Raw genomic sequence first — 21605 nt, 5'->3', positions numbered from 1 at the left:
CACACACACACACACACACACACACACACACACACACACAAACTCGGGAACACAAACACAGCCTAAAAAAGTTTAAGTTGTTAAAGGGTGTGAGATCACGAGGTCAAGAATAAATTTTTGAGATGTGTAAAGACTTGGGGTTTCAACTATGAAATGCAAAATGTATAGAATTCTCTCAATCCTTATTCCCTCATTTTTTAAAAATGTGCATTGGTGTTTTGCCACAGAATTGGAGTTAGAGAGAGTTCTGAGCTGCCATGTGGGTGCTGGGAATCAAATCCAAGTCCCTGGAAGAGCAGTCAGTGTTCTTTAACCACTGTACCATTTCTCCAGTCCCATTTTTTTTTAAACAGTATTTATGTAGCCCAGGCTGGCTTCAAACTCTGATTTTGATTTTTCTGCCTCAGCTTCCTGAGTGCTAAGATTATAGACATACACTATCAAACCCTGCTCCTCAATCTTCATAAAGTAGGTACTGTACTTTGGGTTATAAGAAATGGAATTTGTGGAGAGTTCATAAACCTTAGTGAAGAATTAAGGAGTTGTAAAACGCTGTGATCCAAAGGGAACAGAAATTAACTACTGTATTCAACTACCACTCTAAGAAGCTACCAAAGAGGCAGTGGGAGTTACTCAGGAGTTGCCAGACTCTCCTTCCTGTTTATTTTATAAGCTAAAACTTAACTCATTCAATACTAGAGGCAAATTTCACTCCAACTTCAGTAACTTTGAAAAAGTCATTAGAAATTCATTGTGGGTACTCCAAAAGTTTAAAAACTTGGTGCATCACATCCTCTTTAAACTTAAGAAACTGATTTGGCGAATATTCAAAATGTTTGATAATTTGGTTTTTAGTTATGCTTTTCCTGAAACAGGTTTGGTTCTACCAGGCTTGGAACTCACTATGCAGACTGGAACCTGCAGCAAGCTTACTGCCTCTTCCTCCCAAGTACCGGGAACACAGATGTGTGCCATCACACCTGCCTTTGTTATTCCTTCAATAAGGACTAACTGATTAAAAAAATTATACAACGAAGTTTAATGTTATTTTCTTCTCATTAGAGGAAGTGGAAAAGGGAGAGGGGAGGCATTAATGGCCATATACACTAGGTAAATAGCTTCCTATTCATCTTATTATAGTAATATATACATTAGTATACCTCATGTGAGTATACTTAGAATTCTACAATTTCCAAGCAAATCTTTACATCTTAGTGGTCTACAGTATCCAAAATTCTTTTCACAAATGCTTGGTCAAAGGGGCTGAAGAGAAGGTTAAGAGTATGCACTGTTCTTGAAGAGGATACAGGTTCCATTCCCACTATCTACACCAGCTGCTCACAGTCACTTCTAACTCCAGTTCAGGAGTTACACCCTCATCTGGCTCCCATAGGCACCAACACACACAGTACATAAACATACATGCAGGCACATACACAAATACCATTTTAAAAACCAGTCTTTAAAATGTGACAAAATCGGGTATTGCGGCATATACCTGAAAACTCAGTTCTCTGAAAGCTAAAGTGTATCAATGTGATACATGTGATGTATAGCCTGGAGAGGAAGGGGAACGAGGAGAGAGAGAAGGGGAGAGGGAGAGGGAGAGGAAGACAGAGACTGACTGTAACACCACCTCCACCCAAACCTCGAGCTCCAAACAGAACCACCATCTTCAACTAAGATTTTAATAGTGGCAAATTAGTGATCACAAATAAGTGGGAAAGGTCTATTAATCAGAAATGACCAAGTCCTTTTTTGCTTTAACATTGCTACATTTGTAATAAATGGAATTCTCTGTAGTGACAAATGAACTTTTTTCTAATCTCCTTAGTAAAATACTGCCAAAGTGCATATACTATGATTTACATTACAGACAGCAGTGTATTATATACACCTCTAACAAAACTAAACAAGAACTCTTGTATGGTTCTTAAATACAAGGTATTTTCTAATTTGATTACAGAGTGAAAAGTCTGTGTCTGTTTAAAGATACATGTCAGATTACAACACCAGTATTTCCTGTGTGTTGTTTTGAGATGGGGTCTGGAATTAATCTTCTTCCTGGTGTACACTGGAAAACTAGCCTTTCCCAATGACCTTCAGCAATATCAGTATCAAAGTAATAAAGTAGGAATTATCATTGGAAAAGTAAATTTACCAAACATGCCACAAATGCTGAGATGGGGCTATTACTAATTCTTAGATATCTGGACAAGTCAAATACCACAAAACTAGTGTCTGTGTGGGAAGTAGTTTATTGTCCACTGAGAAGTGTAAGACGTGAGGCTCAAACATGTCCGCTACATATAAGGTCTCAGAAAATGCTGTTTCTCACTTTGCTAAGATGTAAAAAAGGGGCTAAAGCAGATGGCCTCTAAAGGTTCGTCTCGTTTCATGCTCTGCACTGTAAGCAATTTGATTATCTAATTTCTCAGATACCTTACACTGGAACCTCATTTATGTGTGAAATGGTCAAAAGGCAGAGTATAGATTTAACTTCAAATCCTAAAAGTCATAAATATAATAACTACAAAATGCTCTGGAACACACAACAATCTAAAAACCACAACTCGATCTTTATAGCTCAGAACAACTCATGTGAAACCTGTTACATTTTATTTGTCAAAAATGAACAGCTTCAGAATAAATCTAATGTAACTTTTCCAAAAAACACCAAAAAGTACAATGTAAAGCACCTCCTCATTAAATACAAACTTTCATTTTGTGATGCACTGCATCAATGTTTTGCATACACCTTGATGCAAAGGAAATTTTAAGTTGCACCCTGTTTAAATTAAAAAAAAAAGGTTTCGATAACTGAACAAGGATGACTACAACCACATTCCAAAAAAGGAAAGTTTCCTCCAACAAAGCATATTGTTTTGTTTATATACAACATAGCACTCATGAGTTTTAACTTAGTTGTATCAAAAGCAAAATTTACTTTGAAAGAAAATTAAATTACAGATGCATGAAGAGCAAACATTTACTATACCAAAGACACTGCTTTTCAATGTACTTAGTGTCAACATTTGGGCAATTTTTAATATGTTTCCAAAAATGGAATTACTAATACCTCTGTATAATATTTAAAACAACAAAAAACAAAGACTTTTATACCATATTTTCACAAATTGTCCCAAAGATACTGTTCATGCTCAGTTGTTTTTCCTTTGCTTGAAAATAAGCTACCAGCAAACCACTCTAAAATGTTTTGTTCCTGAACCAAATATAAATATTCATATTGGCAAAATGTTTTATAATGAGTCCTTGGCCTCAATGAAAAGCATCACAGCTAAGGAGAAATTGGAGTTTATTTTCAAATTCTGTGATTGGCTTCCAAAAATCCCTTATCAAGTAGAAGTACTAGCAAATAACAGACACTGAGGATCAGATTTAGATCTTTGGTATAAGCATGAAATTGTTGCTGATTTTCCCATGACTAGCATAAGCCAGTATGAAATTCTAAAGAGCATCAAAGACAATGGAGTCTAGGATGCATTGAAGGCAGGCAGGAAGCATAGTACTTTGTCTCGGTATTCAAAAGAAATGAACAGCAGAGATACTTAAACCACCCAGAGATATAAAATCGTAGCAAAACAAAAGGTCAAGCTTCAAAATGACCACACTTGATAACCTGTAGCTGGAATATGTTACTGCATTTTGGCATTTTACTGTAATTTATGATGTACAATTATATGAGGACTCTCAACACTATTTTGGCACAGCTGACCTCCAGAGTAAGAGAACAACCCTTTCTCCCTAAAATGCCTGAACTCTGAGTGATACAAGAAACAGAATGACATGTACATGTACAGTTATGTATAACTTCATTATCATTTTTTTCATTGTGACATGTGCAAGTAGATTTTTGTTTGGGGAGTTGTAAACTATTAACTTAACAAGCCTAAAGGCATTTAAAAATAACTTTTAAAATACGAAGCATAGGATTTTATGTCTAGTAAGTGTACTATCAAAATATCCAAGGATTCAACTCATTTTAAAAAATAGAATTCTTGTAAGCATTTTTAGAAGAATTCTATGGACACTAGACTCAAGACGACACTAAATCCAAACAGTATAACTATAACTCAGGTTTTTTTTTTTTAATCACTTTCAATCCTTCGATCTGCTACTGCCTTTCATTTCTTCTTCAAAAAATTTTTACTAGAGACAAACTATCAGGGTTTGTGTTGGGCATCTCCTGCAAGGCCCTGCCAGACAACTTTGTAAATTTGCATTTCCAGCCCTGACACATTGTGATCTGAGACTAATCCTGAGAGCCACATTCTTACTAAAAGTTCAATACTAAATGTTTAGAACTCAGGGGTTTAAGCTAACAATAACTTAAAAATGAGCCAAATTCTAAATATTTCCACAATTCTTTAAGAGCTAAACTGAAATTCTCATAGAATTTAAACCACCACCAATGACAGAAAGGCGACTGTTTATTACCCCAGCACATTAGTGATAAGTTACAGCAACACAGGGGTGTAATCTTATTTCTGAAGTTTAAGATTAAACATGGCAAAGTCTAAAAACTGGACAAAAGTGATGAGATCCTAAATATCACACTCATAAAAATAATCGACTTCTATCTTTCTGTCTTCCTTCTGCTTCACGAGGAATCTAAGAAGTCAATAGAGAATTGCTTTGTTTGGGCCAACCATGAAATCTTTAAGAACAGATAGGTATATCCCCTGTTATTCTTTCAGGGCATTATTTATACATTAGAAAAAAAACCTTCAAAAATAAAGTTATTTAGGCTTGTGAATATTCTGAAGTAAAGTTTCTTGAACTTCTCTGATGAACTCTTCAAGCGATTCAACTTTCCAAACAGTCAACACTTAAGAGTTCCTTTGACGTGGATCTATCCCACAGTTACAAATCGGCTTCCTCCTTTGTTGAAAGTGAGAGTGGCTCTTTGCTCTTTCAGTATCCCAAATCGTTCATTCAAAGTCATCCCTGTCTATAGAAAAGGAGGGAAAAATTAACTTAACTGAAAAAAAAACATTTCCTTTATATGTGATTTAAAAATTAAAAATTAATGGTAACTAGTAATAGCAATACGTAACATCTTGAATTGTTGTGTATGATTGAGTTGCGTATCAGAAGCTCTAGAACTTTAAACTAGGCGGTCCAAGGATCCTCATCTTCCCATCACTATAATGTTTACATTAGTATTACATAAACACATGCACACTACCACTATTACTACTGTCTGTAACAGACATCCAAGATACCACTATCTGAATTAATTTGGGGCTCTGCAAACAGTGTTACAAATTCCAGTGATGCCTTTGGTAAAGGGTTACTTCAGCTGGTGTTGGCATACATCTTTGATTCTAGCACTCAGGAAGCAAAGGTAGGTGGACCTATGAAGGCTAGCCAAGGATATACAGTGAGACTCTGTCTCAAAAAAGGAAAGCAGCAAACAACAAAAAAGTTCTTTTACCCAGAAATGGTGGTCTACTAATATCCCAAGAGGCTGAAGCAGAAAGAAAACCATGTAAAAAGACAGCTTGGACTACAGTATGAGACTGTGATTTAAAAAAATAACAGAACCACTGTTATTTCGACTTCTGAGTATTTCAAAAATTTTTAACTGAGTGCCCTACAAAAATTCAAATAAGGGGGCTGGAGAGATGGCTCAGAGGGTAAGAGCACTGGCAGTGCTCTTCCAGAGGTCCCGAGTTCAATTCCCAGCAACCACATGGTGGCTCACATCCATCTGTAATGAGACCTGGTGATTTCCTTGCCAGCAGTACATTGTATGCTTAATAAATAAATAAATCTTTAAAAAAATTCAAATAAAACTCTGGCTTGATGAACAACAAAGTGTTTCCAAACATAAAAGAAATTAAGAACAGGATCAAAATAAAAGAGTATATTCATCTCTTTTTTTTTTTCCACATTTAGTATCAGCGGTTGTACAAAGGACTTTGTCTATGTTCAACATGCGCTTTCTCATTAAACAAAACCAAGTTTATCCCTCATAATTCTAACTTTAAATACCAGGACCTCATTTGTGGTAAACTGTTTTCCAAAGCAGTGTATGATAATATTCAACAAAAATTCATGGTAAAAATTCTCAGCAAATTAGTAAGATGGGAGCTCCCTTGATTTGATAAATAGAATCCACAGTAAACTTAAAGCCAACAGTAATATATAAATAAATATATTAAACTTAAGAAGTATTTTCTTCAAGAGTTTGAAAGGAAAAACTAGAGGCAGGTAAGCTGTAATTCCCAGCACCTGACAGAGAAAGGAAAAGGAGTGTCAGCAGGAGACCTGAAAACAGCTAGAGAAGAGGAGTGGGGTGTTTCCAGAGCAAAGAGTGAGAAGGCCCCAACTATCAGGGCAAGCATGGTTGGGACTGGTCAGTACCTGAAGAAAAAGAAAGGGAAAAAGGCAAAGTTATATTTTTGAGTTCAAACTCAGAAAAGTGGGCAAGCTTAGCTGTGCGGTATTGTAACCAACTACTAACAGTATCATACACATGGTTAAACTTTTAATGCTTTTCCTCAGGATTTGGAACATGGCAAGCACACTAGTCTTACTATGCCTTTTTAACACTGTAGTACATGTGCTAGCCGTTATAATAAAACAAGAAAAATGGTTTAAATACTGGAAAAGAATTTAGAGGATGAACAAGTGTGTGTGTGTGTGTGTGTATAAAAAACTAAAGACTCCACAGACTATGAAGTTTAGTGATTTTTTTTAAAAAAAGCAGTTAACTAATCAAGGTGTTTTTATTTTTTTTAATTTTCTTTTTTTGGTTTTTCGAGACAGGGTTTCTCTGTAGCTTTGGAGCCTGTCCTGGAACTCCCTTTGTAGACCAGGCTGGCCTCGAACTCAGAGATCCGCCTGCCTCTGCCTCCCGAGTGCTGGGATTAAAGGCGTGCACCACCACCGCCCGGCCCTTTATTTTTATCTTTTAAAAGATTTCACTTTATACTCATTTGTCCCTATACTAAAAGTGACAGAAGATAACACATATTGACGGGAATATGGAGAAGTTTAGAAACTCCATATGTGCTGTGGAAATATAAAAGAATCTCTCTCTGTGAAACAGCTTGGTAGTTCCTAAAGGTTAAATGTGGACTTAGCATACAGTGTACCAGAAGAAATACACCAAATATATACTGGCATTCACCAAAAAAGAAAAAAATACGCCAACATAAAAACTGACAAAACAGAATTATTTATAGTAGCCAAAGAACACAGAAACTTCCAACTAATTAAAAAATATACAATGTGACATGTACATGTGATGAACACCATTCAAATAATAAAAAGAAAATGCTAATATGGAAGAAACTTTAAATAAATCATGGAAATGAAAGAATCAGTAACAAGATATATTACAAGACCCAATTTAAGTGAAATGTCAAAGCAGGCAATCTATGAGACAAAAAGCAGGTTAGTGGTTGCCTAGGCATTGGGGAAGGTGTTAAGTCACCCTGTTTAACTTGCTATAAAATATTTCTGGTTATCAGAAAGCTGTCAGTGAGTGGTCCAAAGAAACACAGGAAAAAAATTTTTTTACCTGTTTTCCCACACTATTTATATCAAACTGTAGAGGGACACCTTTAGGAACTTTCTTAACATCGGACTGCTCTCTTTTTGTCAAGAATGAGGGTACAGCAGTACGAGTTAATCGTGGTTTCTGAGCTCTAGCAGAGGAAAAAAAGGTTTCAGTTAGTTTACCAGTTAAAAGTACTCAAAAATTCTTTACACATATTCAGGTAAATTACAGGTATTACATTATGCTCTCAAACACTAAAAATAAAGTGCTGGCTCTACCAAAAACTGGTCATAGAATACTTTTTCAAGTACAATTGTATTTTTGAAAAAGATTATTTATTATGTATATACTGTTCTGACTGCATGAATGTCTGTCTGCAGGCCAGAAGAGGGCAGAGGGCACCAGATCTTAATATGGATGGTTGTGAGTCACCATGTGGTTGCTGGGAATTGAACTCAGGATCTCTGAAAGAGCAGAGAGCGCTCATAACCACTGAGCCATCTTTCCAATCCCATAACTCCATTTTAAAAAACCCTCCCCCTTTTTATGTGTATGAGTGTTTGCCTCCATGCATACATATGCACCACATGCATGCAGTGACCATGAAGCTAAGGAGAGGGTGTTGGAGCCTCTGGGATTCAAGTTATAGATGGTTGTGATCTGTGTTGTGGGTGCTGGGAAGTGAACTCAAGATACTATGCAAGAATAGCAGGTTAAGTCAGGTAGTGGTGGTGTGCGCCTTTAATCTCAGCACTCCAGAGGTAACTTTGAAACCACTAAAGTATCTAAACCTGGCCTTAAAATTCACGGCAATCCTCCTGCCTTAGCCTCTCAAGTATTAGGACTAAAGGCCTTGTTAGGGTCACAAATATTCTCTATCCTCGCCTCTCATTTCATCTTCATTTAGACAGTATACTCTGAGCACAAGTCCAATACTTTTTATTTTCCTATTACATACCAAGAGGTTACAATTTCTGAAGGAAAAAAAGGAAGAAAAAGACTTACACTGGACACTGTACTGCTCCAGGGTTGTCAATGGATACAGTCAAAATTCCTCCATTTGTGGTGGAAGTACGCCATCTAGGTTTGAAATTTTTTCTTAAAATGGAAGCTTATAAATCTTACAGTGTATCCCACTGACCAATATTCGTTCTGCCTCTCTGCCCATCTTAGTGTACCAACGTTCTACTACCAAGATAAACTTTCAGCTCTAAACCATACATTTTCATAGTAGCCATTCATTTTTTAGACTAAAGACACCCACACACACACATACAGATGCTGAACCCCACCAGGATCTACTTAATGCACCAACATCTTAGGTGTAAGAACTGCAAACCTGAATTTGTTAGATTTTTTTTATTTATTTTTATTTTTTTTTTTAAATATTCATTTATTTATTATGTATACAACATTCTGCCTCGATGTATGCCCGCACGCTAGAGCAGGGTGCCAGATCTCAGTACAGATGGTTGTGAGCCACCATGTGGTTGCTGGGAATTGAACTCAGGACCTCTGGAAGAGCAGCCAGTACTCTTAACCTCTGAGCCATCTCTCCAGCCCCCTAGATTTTTTTTTTTTAATATAACGAACACACAGTTGTTTAAAAAAAAAAATTAAATGCGAGAAGCATCTAATGAAACCAAGCAGCCTCTCATCCCAGGCTCTTGCTCACCATTTCTAAACTAGAGGTAGAATTTCTGACACTTCTTATTTTCACTGACTGCTGGCTACTTTTAGTTCATTAAATAAGATGTTTATGTAAAAAGATCTTCCTAGACAAACAAATACTTCCCAAGCTGGAACAAGGCCATCAGCTTCCCTGCTTCTTCTATTTTCATGGCTGTATTATTATTTTACTTTTCATTGTAATTTAAAACTCCAGTTCTTCCAGAAGCGCCTAACTTCTCTGTCTGCTTGTGTGGAGGTTTAATACCCTTACTACTTCTTCCCACCCTTTCTCCCACCTTGTATTTCCAACTCCTCCTCACCATCACTGGGTCTCGCTATGTAGTCTAGGCTAGTCTTGAACTTGGAATCTTCCTGTGCCACTTTTCTAAACACCGGATTCCAGGGGAATGCCACAATAGTGCCGCTCTACCTCTATATTTATTTATATTATCTAAAATCTGGCACACTTCCATTATATTTTTCCCAAATCAACAATCTTTTATCTGTGTTTTACTCTCAAAACTCAAAACAAATAAATAATGCCAGGCAGCCTGGCACACCCTGTAATCCCAGTACCAACCAGGTGGAGACAGAAAGATAAGAAGCTCAAGGCTAAAGTCAGCAGCACACTGGATTTGAAGCAGAGTCCTGCGAGATCCTCTCCCAGCATAAAGTCTATAACATCACTATTACATAAATGTTCACTGAAGAAGCACAATGATTATTATTTTCTCCTGTAGTATTTGGTTCATGTCTCCTGTGCTAACGGTTACTGCCAGCATCAGGTTCAAATAATTTCCTACAGTCACTCTACTTATCTGGACCATGACCACCTTTACACTTTTTTTTTTCAACAAAATGTATTTTATAAAACTGCTGGTTTTTTTTCCCCAGTTTTATTTTTTAATTTATTTATTCATTAAGGATTTCTGCCTCCTCCCCGCCACCGCCTCCCACTTCCCTCCCCCTCCCCGATCAAGTCCCTCTCCCTCATCAGCTCGAAGAGCAATCAGAGTTCCCTGACCTGTGGGAAGTCCAAGGACCGCCCACCTCCATCCAGGTTTAGTAAGTTGAGCATCCAAACTGCCTAGGCTCCCCCGAAGCCAGTATGTGCAGTAGGATCAAAAACCCATTGCCATTGTTCTTGAGTTCTCAGTAGGCAGGCGATGAAAGGAGACAGAGACCCACATTGGAGCACCGGACAGAAATCTCAAGGTTCAAATCAGGAGCAGAAGGAGGGGGAGCACGAGCAAGGAACTCAGGACCGCGAGGGGTACACCCACACACTAAGACAATGGGGATGATCTTTCGGGAATTCACCAAGACCAGCTAGCCTGGGTCTGAAAAAGCATGGGATAAAACCGGACTTACATAGCGGACAATGAGGACTACTGAGAACTCAAAACTGCTGTTTTATAAAAAAAAAAATTAATTCCAATTTCAGGGGCTAGAGAGATGGCTCAGTGGTTAAGAGCACTGGCTGTTTTTCTAGAGGACCTGGGTTTAATTCCCAGCACCCACATGGCAGCTCACAACTGTCAACTTCAGTTCTAGGGGATCTGGTGCACACAAAAACATACATGCAGGCAAAACACAAAAGCAATTAAAATAAACAATCCTCAAAAAAATGAATATTCTAAATTCTGATAACTCTGATGGTGGAATCAGAACTATACAAGTATACACTATACTTGGGAAGAGTAATGGACAGAAACTGACTTTTAAAAGACTTTCACAGGGTGGCAAGGAGAAAAAAATCCTACTGTATTTTCATGTTTTATAAATTTTCTAAAAGCTCTATGGGATTCTATTCTAGTCATTTCTTAAACAGATTCATTTGTATAAAAGAAGGTACGGGGGGGGAGAGAGAGAGAGAGAGAGAGAGAGAGAGAGAGAGAGAGAGAGAGAGAGAGAATATGAAGGAGAAATGGAGGGAGGGAGGGAAGATGGAAAATCTACACCATTTAAACCGGATAAATAGTGAAGAATTAGTTTAGTAACTAGTACTAAACGGGCATCTGAAACCTGAATCAACTGGAGACTAAAGTGGTTCAGTGATTATCTAGCACATGTGAGATCCTGGGTTCTATTTACCTAATGCAGGAAGAATTTCATTTTGTGTTTCATTAATTTCTTACACATGGGAACAAAGGGCAATCTTATGAGTTTAGAAACAATATATTAAAAAAATAAAACAAGGTAAAACTTACTGACGAGTTCTCTTGGCTACAACATCATCTAGCAGCTGTTCTGTGTTCAACTGGGCCTGAACCTAAAAGGAAAATAAAAACAACAAAACCCCAGCAGATCTCATAGAAAACAGGATTAAAGCCAATCGGCTATCATGCACTATACAACCCAGGTTTAAGATAAGCATGGGTCCATGAAGGACCTGTACCATGTTAGCTACACACTTTTGGGGTCCATGGATTAGAACAAGTTTATTAGTAAATAAGCAAGTTAAATTATTAGAAGATGCCACTACACAGGCAAGAGAAAGGCAGAAAATAGAAAAAAAAAACATGTATTAACAGAAAGAACTAATCTAATGTCTTGCTTTTCACACTAAAACCTACTCTCCCTCTCAACAACAGGCCATGCCTATGATTATTAAGGATCCACTGTAAGTAAAGGAAGCACAAGCAGGGCTTGTCAATACCTTTAGGCCTCTTCTGAAAAGAAAAGTTGCCTGACGAGTATCTTTCTGATGACTTAGTTTATTTCCGCTCCTGGTAAAATTAGCTGGAATGGTATTTCTGTAAAAACACAAAAAAACAAACATGCCTGGCGGTGGTGGCACACGCCTTTAATCCCGGCACTCGGGAGGCAGAGGCAGGCGGATCTCTGTGAGTTCGAGACCAGCCTGGTCTACAGAGCTAGTTCCAGGACAAGCTCCAAAGCCACAGAGAAACCCTGTCTCAAAAAACCAAAAAAAAAATATACGTAATCTCGGCCACTTTGCTTTCAAATACCTTGAGAAAAAATAAGCAAAAAATTAAACTCATAAGCTTAAAATCTGATGAGCAAGTAATATAAACTCCAATTTGTTTTTTTTATTTATACAAAGTCACTAAATTTGATTTATAAATATCTCCCTCTGCAGTATATCACACAACTTGGTTTTAAACTAATCTATATCTCAAATATTCTCCTCTCTAATATTACTCACAACTTCTGAAGACATTTACAAAATTACATTTTAGTGCTATTATTTAATATCCCTAAATTTGTTTTTTAAATTATAATTTACAAGATTAGTTCAAAGAAAACCATACCTAGATACACTCAGAACCAATCTGAAAACTACAAATACGGACTTGTGACTGGAGAGAGGGCTCAACAGTTAAGAGCACACTGGGTGCTCTTTCCAAGGGACCTGGGTTCGATTCCCAGCACCCACATAATTGGCTCACAACTTTGTTAATTCTAGTTCCAGGGAATCTGGAATCCTTTTCTGACCTCTGTGGGCAATGCAAACATGTGATGTACAGATACACGTGGAAGCAAAACACCATACATACAAAACAAAAATAAATATTTTTTTTAAAAAAGATTTGGAGCCTGGTGGTGGTGGAACACGTCTTTAATCCCTGCACTCACACCCAGGAGGTAGAGTCCTGCAGATCTCTGTGAGTTCAAGGCCAACCTATTCTACAAAGTTGAGCTATAGGACAGCCAGGATTACAAAGAGAAACCCTTGTCTCAAAAAATCAAACAAAACAAAAAAGATTTGGAAAAACCATCTCTATTGCTTTTGCTTTCTTCCTTATCTTCATTCGGAACCCTTTGTTAACACCAATGACATGGGCAGGGACAGAACTATGGGGTGGAGCATTTGCCTAGCATATCTGAGGCTTTGGGTCAATCGTCATACGTCAAGGGAAAACAAACACGAATCTATAAAACCTACAGGTATATATGTCTATAAATGCATAATAGCCATGCTTTTTGATCCAGCAAGATGACTCAGCAGGAAAATAAACTTGCTGTGCAAACCTGACAACTTGAGTTTAATCCCAAACTCACTTAAGGCAAAAGGTAAAAAACCAACTCCTCAAAACTGCCCTCTAACATAATGCTATGTGGCATACACACTTAATAAATAACACAGTTTTCAAGTTACACTTCTACTTTTGAATTTTCATACATGGAACAACACAATTATATTTGACTTGGTTTTTACCACTTTACTATGAAAAAAGATGCAAAATTTTATAATTACCTACTACATAATCAAGTACTTAAAAGGTTACCTAAATCTCACTTCCAACCTCCAGAATTTCAAATGCAAAAATTTTTTAGCTATGGGCTGGAGAGATGGCTCAGCGGTTAAGAGCACTGACTGTTCTTCCAGAGGTCCTGAGTTCAATTCCCAGCAACCACATGGTGGCTCAAAACCATCTGTAATGAGATCTGGCGCCCTCTTCTGGCATACAGGGAGGCAGACTGTTGTATACATAATAAATAAAACCTTTAAAAAAAATTTTAGCTAGCATAATTAACACATAAACCTCATATAAATGACAGATCCTTATTTGCAAAGAACCCCCTTTCACAAAAGATACCATATCAAATGACTTCCAAAAACGATCATTAGGCAAAACTGCAATTTGATTACTGTATATATAGAAAGACTTCAATCCAAGTTGAAGTCTTTATCATAAATTGTATTCTATGAGAGATAAATAACAGCACTTGATATTCAAACAGTAAAGTAACTTAACAGATTATCAGCTGCCTTTCTGATTACTTCAATTATTTTTCTTTTAACTCTTTTCAAGACAGGGTTTTTCTGTAGTTTTAGAGCCTGTCCTGAAACTAGCTCTTGTAGACCAGGCTGGCCTTGAACTCACAGAGATCCACCTGCCTCTGCCTCCCAAATGATGGAAACCATATCTGGTTTTAAGTGCTGCTTGGGTCAAACCAGAGTTTAATGCATGGTAGGGATGCACCCTAGCAACTGAGCTACATCCCTGCTTGAGTATCTTATCACAGCAACAGAAGAGTAACTAAGACACAGTCCATGAACTTGGGACCCAAACTGTAGAAAAAGGAGAAAGTGAGTCGAGCACAGTACTTACCCATCAGTTTCATGTCTGTGGACACTGTCACCAATCTCTGTTCTTGTTGCCATACCCTTCCTGCCACAATGAACTACAACCTAAAAGAAACTCTTCCATCCTTAAGCTGTTTTCATCAGATATCACGGCACAGCAACACGACAAGGAAATAACCAGAGACTTTCTGATAATCCATTCTTCTATTTGAGTACTTACTTTCTGTTTAACTGGTTAGGTCTCTTGAGAACTGCAACTGGTTTCCTTTGTACTTCATTTTGTCTCAGAAGATTTGTCTTCCTTTTTAACGTTGGAAAGTATCGTTCTATATTCTGTTGGAAGGTAAGACAACTGTGTTAATCAGATTGCCATCTGTGATATAACTTACTACAATAGAAACATTTTTTTTGTGGTTATTTTTTATTTTTCGAGACAGGGTTTCTATATGGCCCTAGTAGTCCTGGAACTTGCTATGTAGACCAGGCTGGCCTTGGACTCACAGAAACCCAACTGCCTTTTTCCCAAGTATTGAGATTACTAACATTATCTAATGTGCAGTAACAGAACCCTAGAACTATTTTAATACAATAGGGAGATGGAAAAACTAAGATAATTTGAATTTTTTTTAAATGACTGAAAAGATGGACAATCATATTACACTTAATACAGAAATACCTAAGCTACTGGGTGAGAAGGTGAACTAGTGATGGAGAAATGTTACTCTAGCACTCAAGAAAAGAATCCAAGGCACACTGAGAACGTTCTTAGGTCACTGGGGGAAGTGTGATAACCCTACCCCCACCTTTTTCTGGTTTCTGGCCATGAGATGACATCTTGCTGTACTACAGTCTCCTGCTATGACCTATTTCACCAGAGGCCCAAAGCTATGTGCTCTGCCCCTCCTTGACTCCGAGCAAAACAACCCACAAGCCCCAAAAAGTAAGGCCAAAATAAACCTTACTCTTTAATTAGTTCAACTATTTTACTACAATTCTAAAACACTGACTTTCTGTAAAGGAATAAAGGCCAACCAAAACAAGTATGTGAAAATGATATCATACTAACAATGAAGGTAGAGTGTAACTGATTGATTGGGGGTAGAATTTAATAAAAATCAAACGTGAAATGTCTTTTTTCCCCATATATGTAAATTATATCCATCATAATTCTAATTCAATTTTCCATATTTCTATGAAGATGTATCCAAACTTCTTAACTATATGGACCATTTCTTATACATTAACTGCATTTTCCTATTGCTTTAAACATGAGAAGTTAAACAGTATTTAAATATTTTGTTTAATATTTAACCTGGATTTATTTCATTTCTTTCTTTCTTTCTTTCTTTCTTTCTTTCTTTCTTTCTTTCTTTCTTTCTCTCTTTTTTAGACAAGGTCTCTCTACATTTTCCTGGCTTTCCTGCACCCACCATGTAACTCACAGAGATCCACATGTCTATGCCTCCTAGTGCTGATACTAAAGGTATATACTCCACACGCAGTTTGTTTTCCTGAGACAGAGTTATACTATATAGCTAGCCTCAGTTTTACAATTCTCCAACTTCTATCTTTTAAATGTTAGGATTATGATGCAATCACAGTTGGCTCCATTTTTGTTTTAAACAGATCTTTACTTACTTGTGTGTGGTATGCATGCGTGTGGATGCACATATATTCATGTAGATGTGTGTGTGGACAGAGGTTGACCTCAAATCTTCTTCAATAGCTTTCCGCTTTATTTTTTGAGAAAGAACCTCACTGATTATGGAACTCACTCATTCCAAGTAGACTGACTGGGTGGCCAGTAAGTCCCAGGAAATCCGCCTGTCATCATCTCTCCAGCTCTCAAATTACAGGTTGTTATATGTGGATTGAACTAAGGTTCACATGCTTACACAGCAAGTGCCATCCTGAGCCATCACCCCAGCACCCCTTCATTGGTGCTTAGAGATTATTTAGAAAAGGAAATGTAGAACAAGGAAAAAGACTATCAAGAACATAAAAAGCCCACAAGATCAGAAAGATCATGCCTATTTCAAGCATTTTTCTTAATTATGCATATTGTGTCTAAGTGTGGGTATGTACATATGCATGCAGGTGCCTGTAGAGGCTAGAAGAAGCTGCTGAAGCCCCTGGAGCGGGAGTTACATGTGATGATAACCTTCCTGACATAAGTGCTGGGAACTAAACTCCAGAGCATCAAGAGAAGCATATTTTCATATCCCAGGTACAATCTCTCTAGCCCCTATTCCAAGCTTCTTTATTTTATCTTAAGTCATAACACCAAAGACCATTTTATAGATAAATGTGAAGGGCTCATTTATGAAATATAATTTTTCAGTACCTGGCATGTTATAATTGTTTGTTATAAGTTAATTTTTAAGCTTACTTATGCCAGGTATGGTGGTGCAGTTCTATAATCCAAGCCTCCCTTGGTAAGAAAAGGCAGGAGAGATCAAGTTGTTCAAGTCATCTTTGACTAAACAGTTCAACTCTTTCCCCTCCTCAAAAACAGGAGACAGAAACTAAGTTTACTAAATGTATATATGGATTTTCCTTGTCATTGATTCGTAAATAGAGCAAAACAACTATTTATACAGAATATTGTAATAGGAATTACAAGTAACTGAAGGATAACAAAGTACACAGGAGAATGGGCATATTTTATATGCAAATACTATACTGACTTTGAGCTATGTGAAGATCTCGTTATCAAAGAAATGTCCTGGAACCAATTCCCACAGATATGGAGGAACAACTGTATTTGAGCATGAGGTATATTTATGAATGGCAAAGATTTTTATTTAGCTATTAAAATGTTTATGTATAAAGTCCCAAAGTACTTTATCTAAAAAAATAAAAAAAAATCTGGGAATGATAGCACATACCTTTAATTCTAGCACTTGGGAAGCAGAGGCAGGCCAATCTTTGTGAGTCTGGTTTACATACTGAATTCCAGTACAGCTAGGGCTTCATAATAGAGGCTCTGTCCCCAAAATAAATAAACTGCATTAAATATAAAAATCAGAAGAGCATGGGCTTGAAGGAACATGACTGTAATTCCAGCATCTGGGAGGTTGAGGCAGAGTCCAAGACAAGCCTTGGCTATATGAGATCTTATTCAAAAAGATAAATTAAAAATCAAGGCTGGGGGGTACTGGAGAAATGGCTCAGGGATTAAAAACATTGGCTGCTCTTCCAGAGGATCAGGGTTAGATTCCCAGCAGCTCACAGCTGTCTGTAACTCCAGTTCCAGAAGATCAAACACATTCAAACCAATGTACATAAAGTTAAATAAATTTTTAAAAATTAAAAAAAAAACAAGGCTGGGGATACAGTTCAGTACAGTATAGTGGTTGTCTAGCTCTGAGTTTAATCTCCACTGTCCAAAAGAATAAGTAAGAATCTAAATAATGAGGCTGATGAGATGGTCTCGCAGCCGTGGAACCCTTATAGCCAACAGTTTATTCCTAAATGGTGAAGGAAAGCCCAAAAGTTGTCCTCCAACCTCACACATGCACCCTAGTACATATGTACCCGCGCACGCGAGCGCGCGCACACACACACACACAATATTATTTTCTTAAAAATTAAATGGGGGGAGGGGATAGAGAGAGGGAGAACTCAGGAAATAACAGGACTTACTGTTCTTGCAGAAGTCCTGAATTTAGTTCCAAGCGCCCATGACAGGTGGCTTACAACCTGTAACTCCAGCTCCAGGGATCTGATACCTCTACCTCCAAGGTCACCTGCACACTCACTCACTCTCACACACACACAAATAAAATCCTTAAAAATTTTTTTGCAAGAATCAAAAGACTCTATCTAAAGCTTATTCATAAAAACATTAGTATAGCCAGGTGTGGTGCATTTAAGAAGCAGAGGTAGAGAGACCATCTGTGAGTTCAAGGCCAGCCAATGGTCTACATAGTAAGTTTTGTAGGCCAGAAAGGGCTACAGAATGAGATTTTGTCTTAAAATTCACTAATAAGTATGTGATACTCACCCACAAATATAAATAAAGGAAAATGGTGTCTCGCACAGTATCAAGACATCATCCTACCTTGTCACTTAGAGGTGGACGATTCATAGGACTAATTCCTTTTCGAATTCCAGTTGCTTTCCTAGCTGCAAGGCCAGTGATAACTCCATAAGGACGTCTCTTTCCAGGCAAAACTCTTCCTCTACGGCTCACACTTGCTTTACCAAAACCTACAGAAAGAAAAAATTTAGGAATGCAACTGCAAAGTTGATCAGATATTTTACTTCTGAAACATGTATATGTGGTGATGGGAATCAAATTCACAGCCTTATGTGTGCTATGCAAACACTCTACTACTGAGATACACTCCAACCCTTAACTTCTCAATAGGACAATCTAAACCAATTTGTGTAATACAGTGGCTACTAATTTATTTGTTTTTGAAACAGGGTCTCACTACATAGTTCTGTCTGGACTTGAAAATGCTAGGAAGATGGGGTTAGCCTTGACTTCACAACAATCTTCCTGCTTTTGCCTCCCAAATTAGGATTATAGATGTGTGACATGTTCAATAGTGGCCACTAACTATATGTAGCTAGTGAATACCTTAACTAGTCTGAACTGAGACAGTACATAGTGTTTCATTAATGATTTTGTATTCTATGCTAAAATGGTAATATACTGAATATGCTTGACTAAATCAGGTCCCCTGGTACATGGTTCGAATTTTATTTCTATTAGTGTTGAAATACACTAGAGTCCCCAGCTCATCATCCATTTACTAAGTTACAATTTGGCTTCTTTACTCTTAGCCTTACTCTATCCAAACTGCTTTCACTGAAATCTTCATCAGAGCCAATGAATTTATTTTAAACTCTGTGGCATGTAACATTACTGAGTTTGCTTTTCTGTTAAATATCTATATATATACCTTTTTCTTTTTTAAAAAAATGATTTATTTATTATTACTTTATGTGCATTGGTATTTTATGAGGATGTCAAATCCCCTGGAGTTAGTTACCGGCAGTTGTAAGCTGCCATGTGGGTGCTGGAAACTGAACCCAGGTTCTCAGTAAGAACTGCCAGTGCTCTTAACCGCTGAGCCATCATCTCTCGAGCCCCTATATGCTTTTTTTCTAATGATAAAAAATACCCATTCTATACATATATAAGTTTATCAAAGAACAAAATAGTCTAAATAGAAAAAGCTTGCTATAGATATTCTAAAAACATAGTTTTAGTTTCAACTATATTTAAGTTAACTCAAAAAGTATTGTCACATGTATTACCACTATTTTGTTAGCTAAGTAGCCAACAGGTGCGCTCAATCAACTTTTCACATCAACTAAACTCATATCCTTGTGTAATATTTTACAGGCTACATTAATACTATACCATGAATACTATTCCATTTTTTAAAATCTTTTTTATTATATTACTCGTAAATATGCTACACTCAATCTAACCAATTTAGTCATCACCTGGGTTATGTTTTGTCTTCCTGAGACAGGGTCTCAGGTAATTTATTATATAACAGGATGATCTTCAACTTTCATTTCAGTTACTTCTAACATTTCTACACACATCCTTAACATATTTCTTTTACTTATATTACAAAAAAATCCCAAATGAATGAATTTACTTGTATTTCTAGAAACATACAGTATAATTCCCTTTTCTGTATTACCTTTTAAACATTTCTATCTATGAAAAATGTTGTGCATATTTGTTTTTTAAAGATTTATTTATGTTTTATGCACATATGTAAGCATACATATACATATGTGTATAGTGACTACGGAAGTCAAAAGAAGGATGTCCGAGCCCCTGGAAGTAGAGTTACAGATGGCTGTAAGCCACCATGTGGGTGCCAGGAACTGAACCAGGTTCTCTGAAAGAGCAGCCAATGCTCTTAACCACTCACCAATCTCTCTAGCCCTAGGATATCCCAATATCACTAAATTCCCTTGTGTGATTCAGTTTTTGTTTTCATCTTTAGTATTTGTTTTTTAGGTTTGGAGCAACTAGCCAAAATCTTAGCCCATTTTTCATCTGTATTATTTAGTATGGGGGGATTATACTTCATCTGACTTCATTACCAATGAGAATAACCTGTATCTCTGGTTTCTAACTATCTATATTCTTTCATTATGAATTGCCAATGAAGCAAATTTCTGTGATGTAAGTGATGTCTTTCAGGATTTTAAGAAGGAAACTGGCCAGTGGCACACACTTTTAAGCCCAGCACCATGAAACAGAAGCAGGTAGATCTCTGTGAGTTCCAGGACAGCCAGAGCTATGTTGAGAAGCCCTGTCTCAAGAAAAAGTCAAGTAAGAGGGGAGTTTTATTTACATTTATTTATAGTTAACTGTAAGCATCTTTACTGAACTTTACTATCCATGAACATGGTATATATTTCCACTATACAGATATTTTTGTGTCACCAGGCTGGCTAAGTGAAATTCTTTTTTGCACATTTCTTTATCTTACTTACCACTAGATATTCTATAAAGTTTATCAATCACATAAAAGATTCATTTCTACTAATAATTTTCACACTGTCATTCATGGCATAATAAAAAGTTATTAAGGTTTTAATTACTACTACTTTCTGTGCTGAGGATTAAACCCAGAGAGTCTCACATGCATGCACGGCCAGTGTCCTATCATAAAGTTATTAATTACTACTTCCTTTCTTTTTTGGTGGTAGGGATTCAGGATCTTACATATGCTAGACAAGTGTTCTACCACTGAGTCACATCCCAAGTCCTTTTCCTTCCTGTTGTTTGATGTTTTACTCTTTTGGCTCCCAAAATAAATCCCCATGGAGGTTAATTAGTAGTTATGAATGCCTTGTCTTAGTTTGGCTTGTTTCTTGTCAGCGTTCCTTAACTTAAATTACCCTGACTACCTTTAGCCTCTGGGCTTTTTCCTTTCCTTTCTTACTTCTGTATATCTTACTAGGCTAGACCCTAGTGTCCGCCTCTCCTTGTTCTTTTGCTCCTCTCTTCCAAGATTTCTCCTGTTTATATTCTCTGCCTGCCAGTCCCATATATTTTTGCTCCTGCCTTGCTATTGGCCATTCAACTCTTTATTAGGCCATCAGGTGTTCTAGACAGGCAAAGAATCACAGCTTCACAGAATTAAACAAATACAGCATAAACAAAGCAATACATCTTTACTTCATTAAACAAATGTTCACAGCATAAACAAAAGTAACACACCTTAAAATAGTATTCCCCAACAACAGTTCCTTCAAATAGTCTTCCTTTGCTTTCATGTCCATATGTATGTTTGTGTGTATATATATGTATACATATGCACTAGATTCTGCATATGAGAGAAAATAGTCTTTTCTCTGGAG

The 21605-nt window shown here is 37.0% G+C and overlaps 1 protein-coding gene across 1 annotated transcript in view; it reads right to left on the bottom strand.

Annotated features, from left to right (window-relative positions):
- Positions 1–2583: 2583 nt before the first annotated feature.
- The window catches only part of Fyttd1 (forty-two-three domain containing 1), a 33966-nt gene continuing 14944 nt past the window's right edge, over positions 2584–21605 (bottom strand). Inside the window, exons 3-9 of the mRNA XM_005344858.3 lie at positions 18322–18470; positions 14479–14591; positions 11862–11958; positions 11413–11474; positions 8537–8611; positions 7553–7679; positions 2584–4972 (exon numbers count right to left, since the gene is read on the bottom strand). Of these exons, the coding sequence (XP_005344915.1) occupies positions 4874–4972; positions 7553–7679; positions 8537–8611; positions 11413–11474; positions 11862–11958; positions 14479–14591; positions 18322–18470 (722 nt within the window). The 3' untranslated portion in view covers positions 2584–4873. The remainder of the gene's footprint in view (positions 4973–7552; positions 7680–8536; positions 8612–11412; positions 11475–11861; positions 11959–14478; positions 14592–18321; positions 18471–21605) is intronic.

This window comes from Microtus ochrogaster, chromosome 2, assembly GCF_000317375.1.
Source record: "Microtus ochrogaster isolate Prairie Vole_2 chromosome 2, MicOch1.0, whole genome shotgun sequence".
Taxonomy (NCBI): Eukaryota; Metazoa; Chordata; class Mammalia; order Rodentia; family Cricetidae; genus Microtus; species Microtus ochrogaster.
This window is presented reverse-complemented; position numbering and strand designations above follow the sequence as displayed.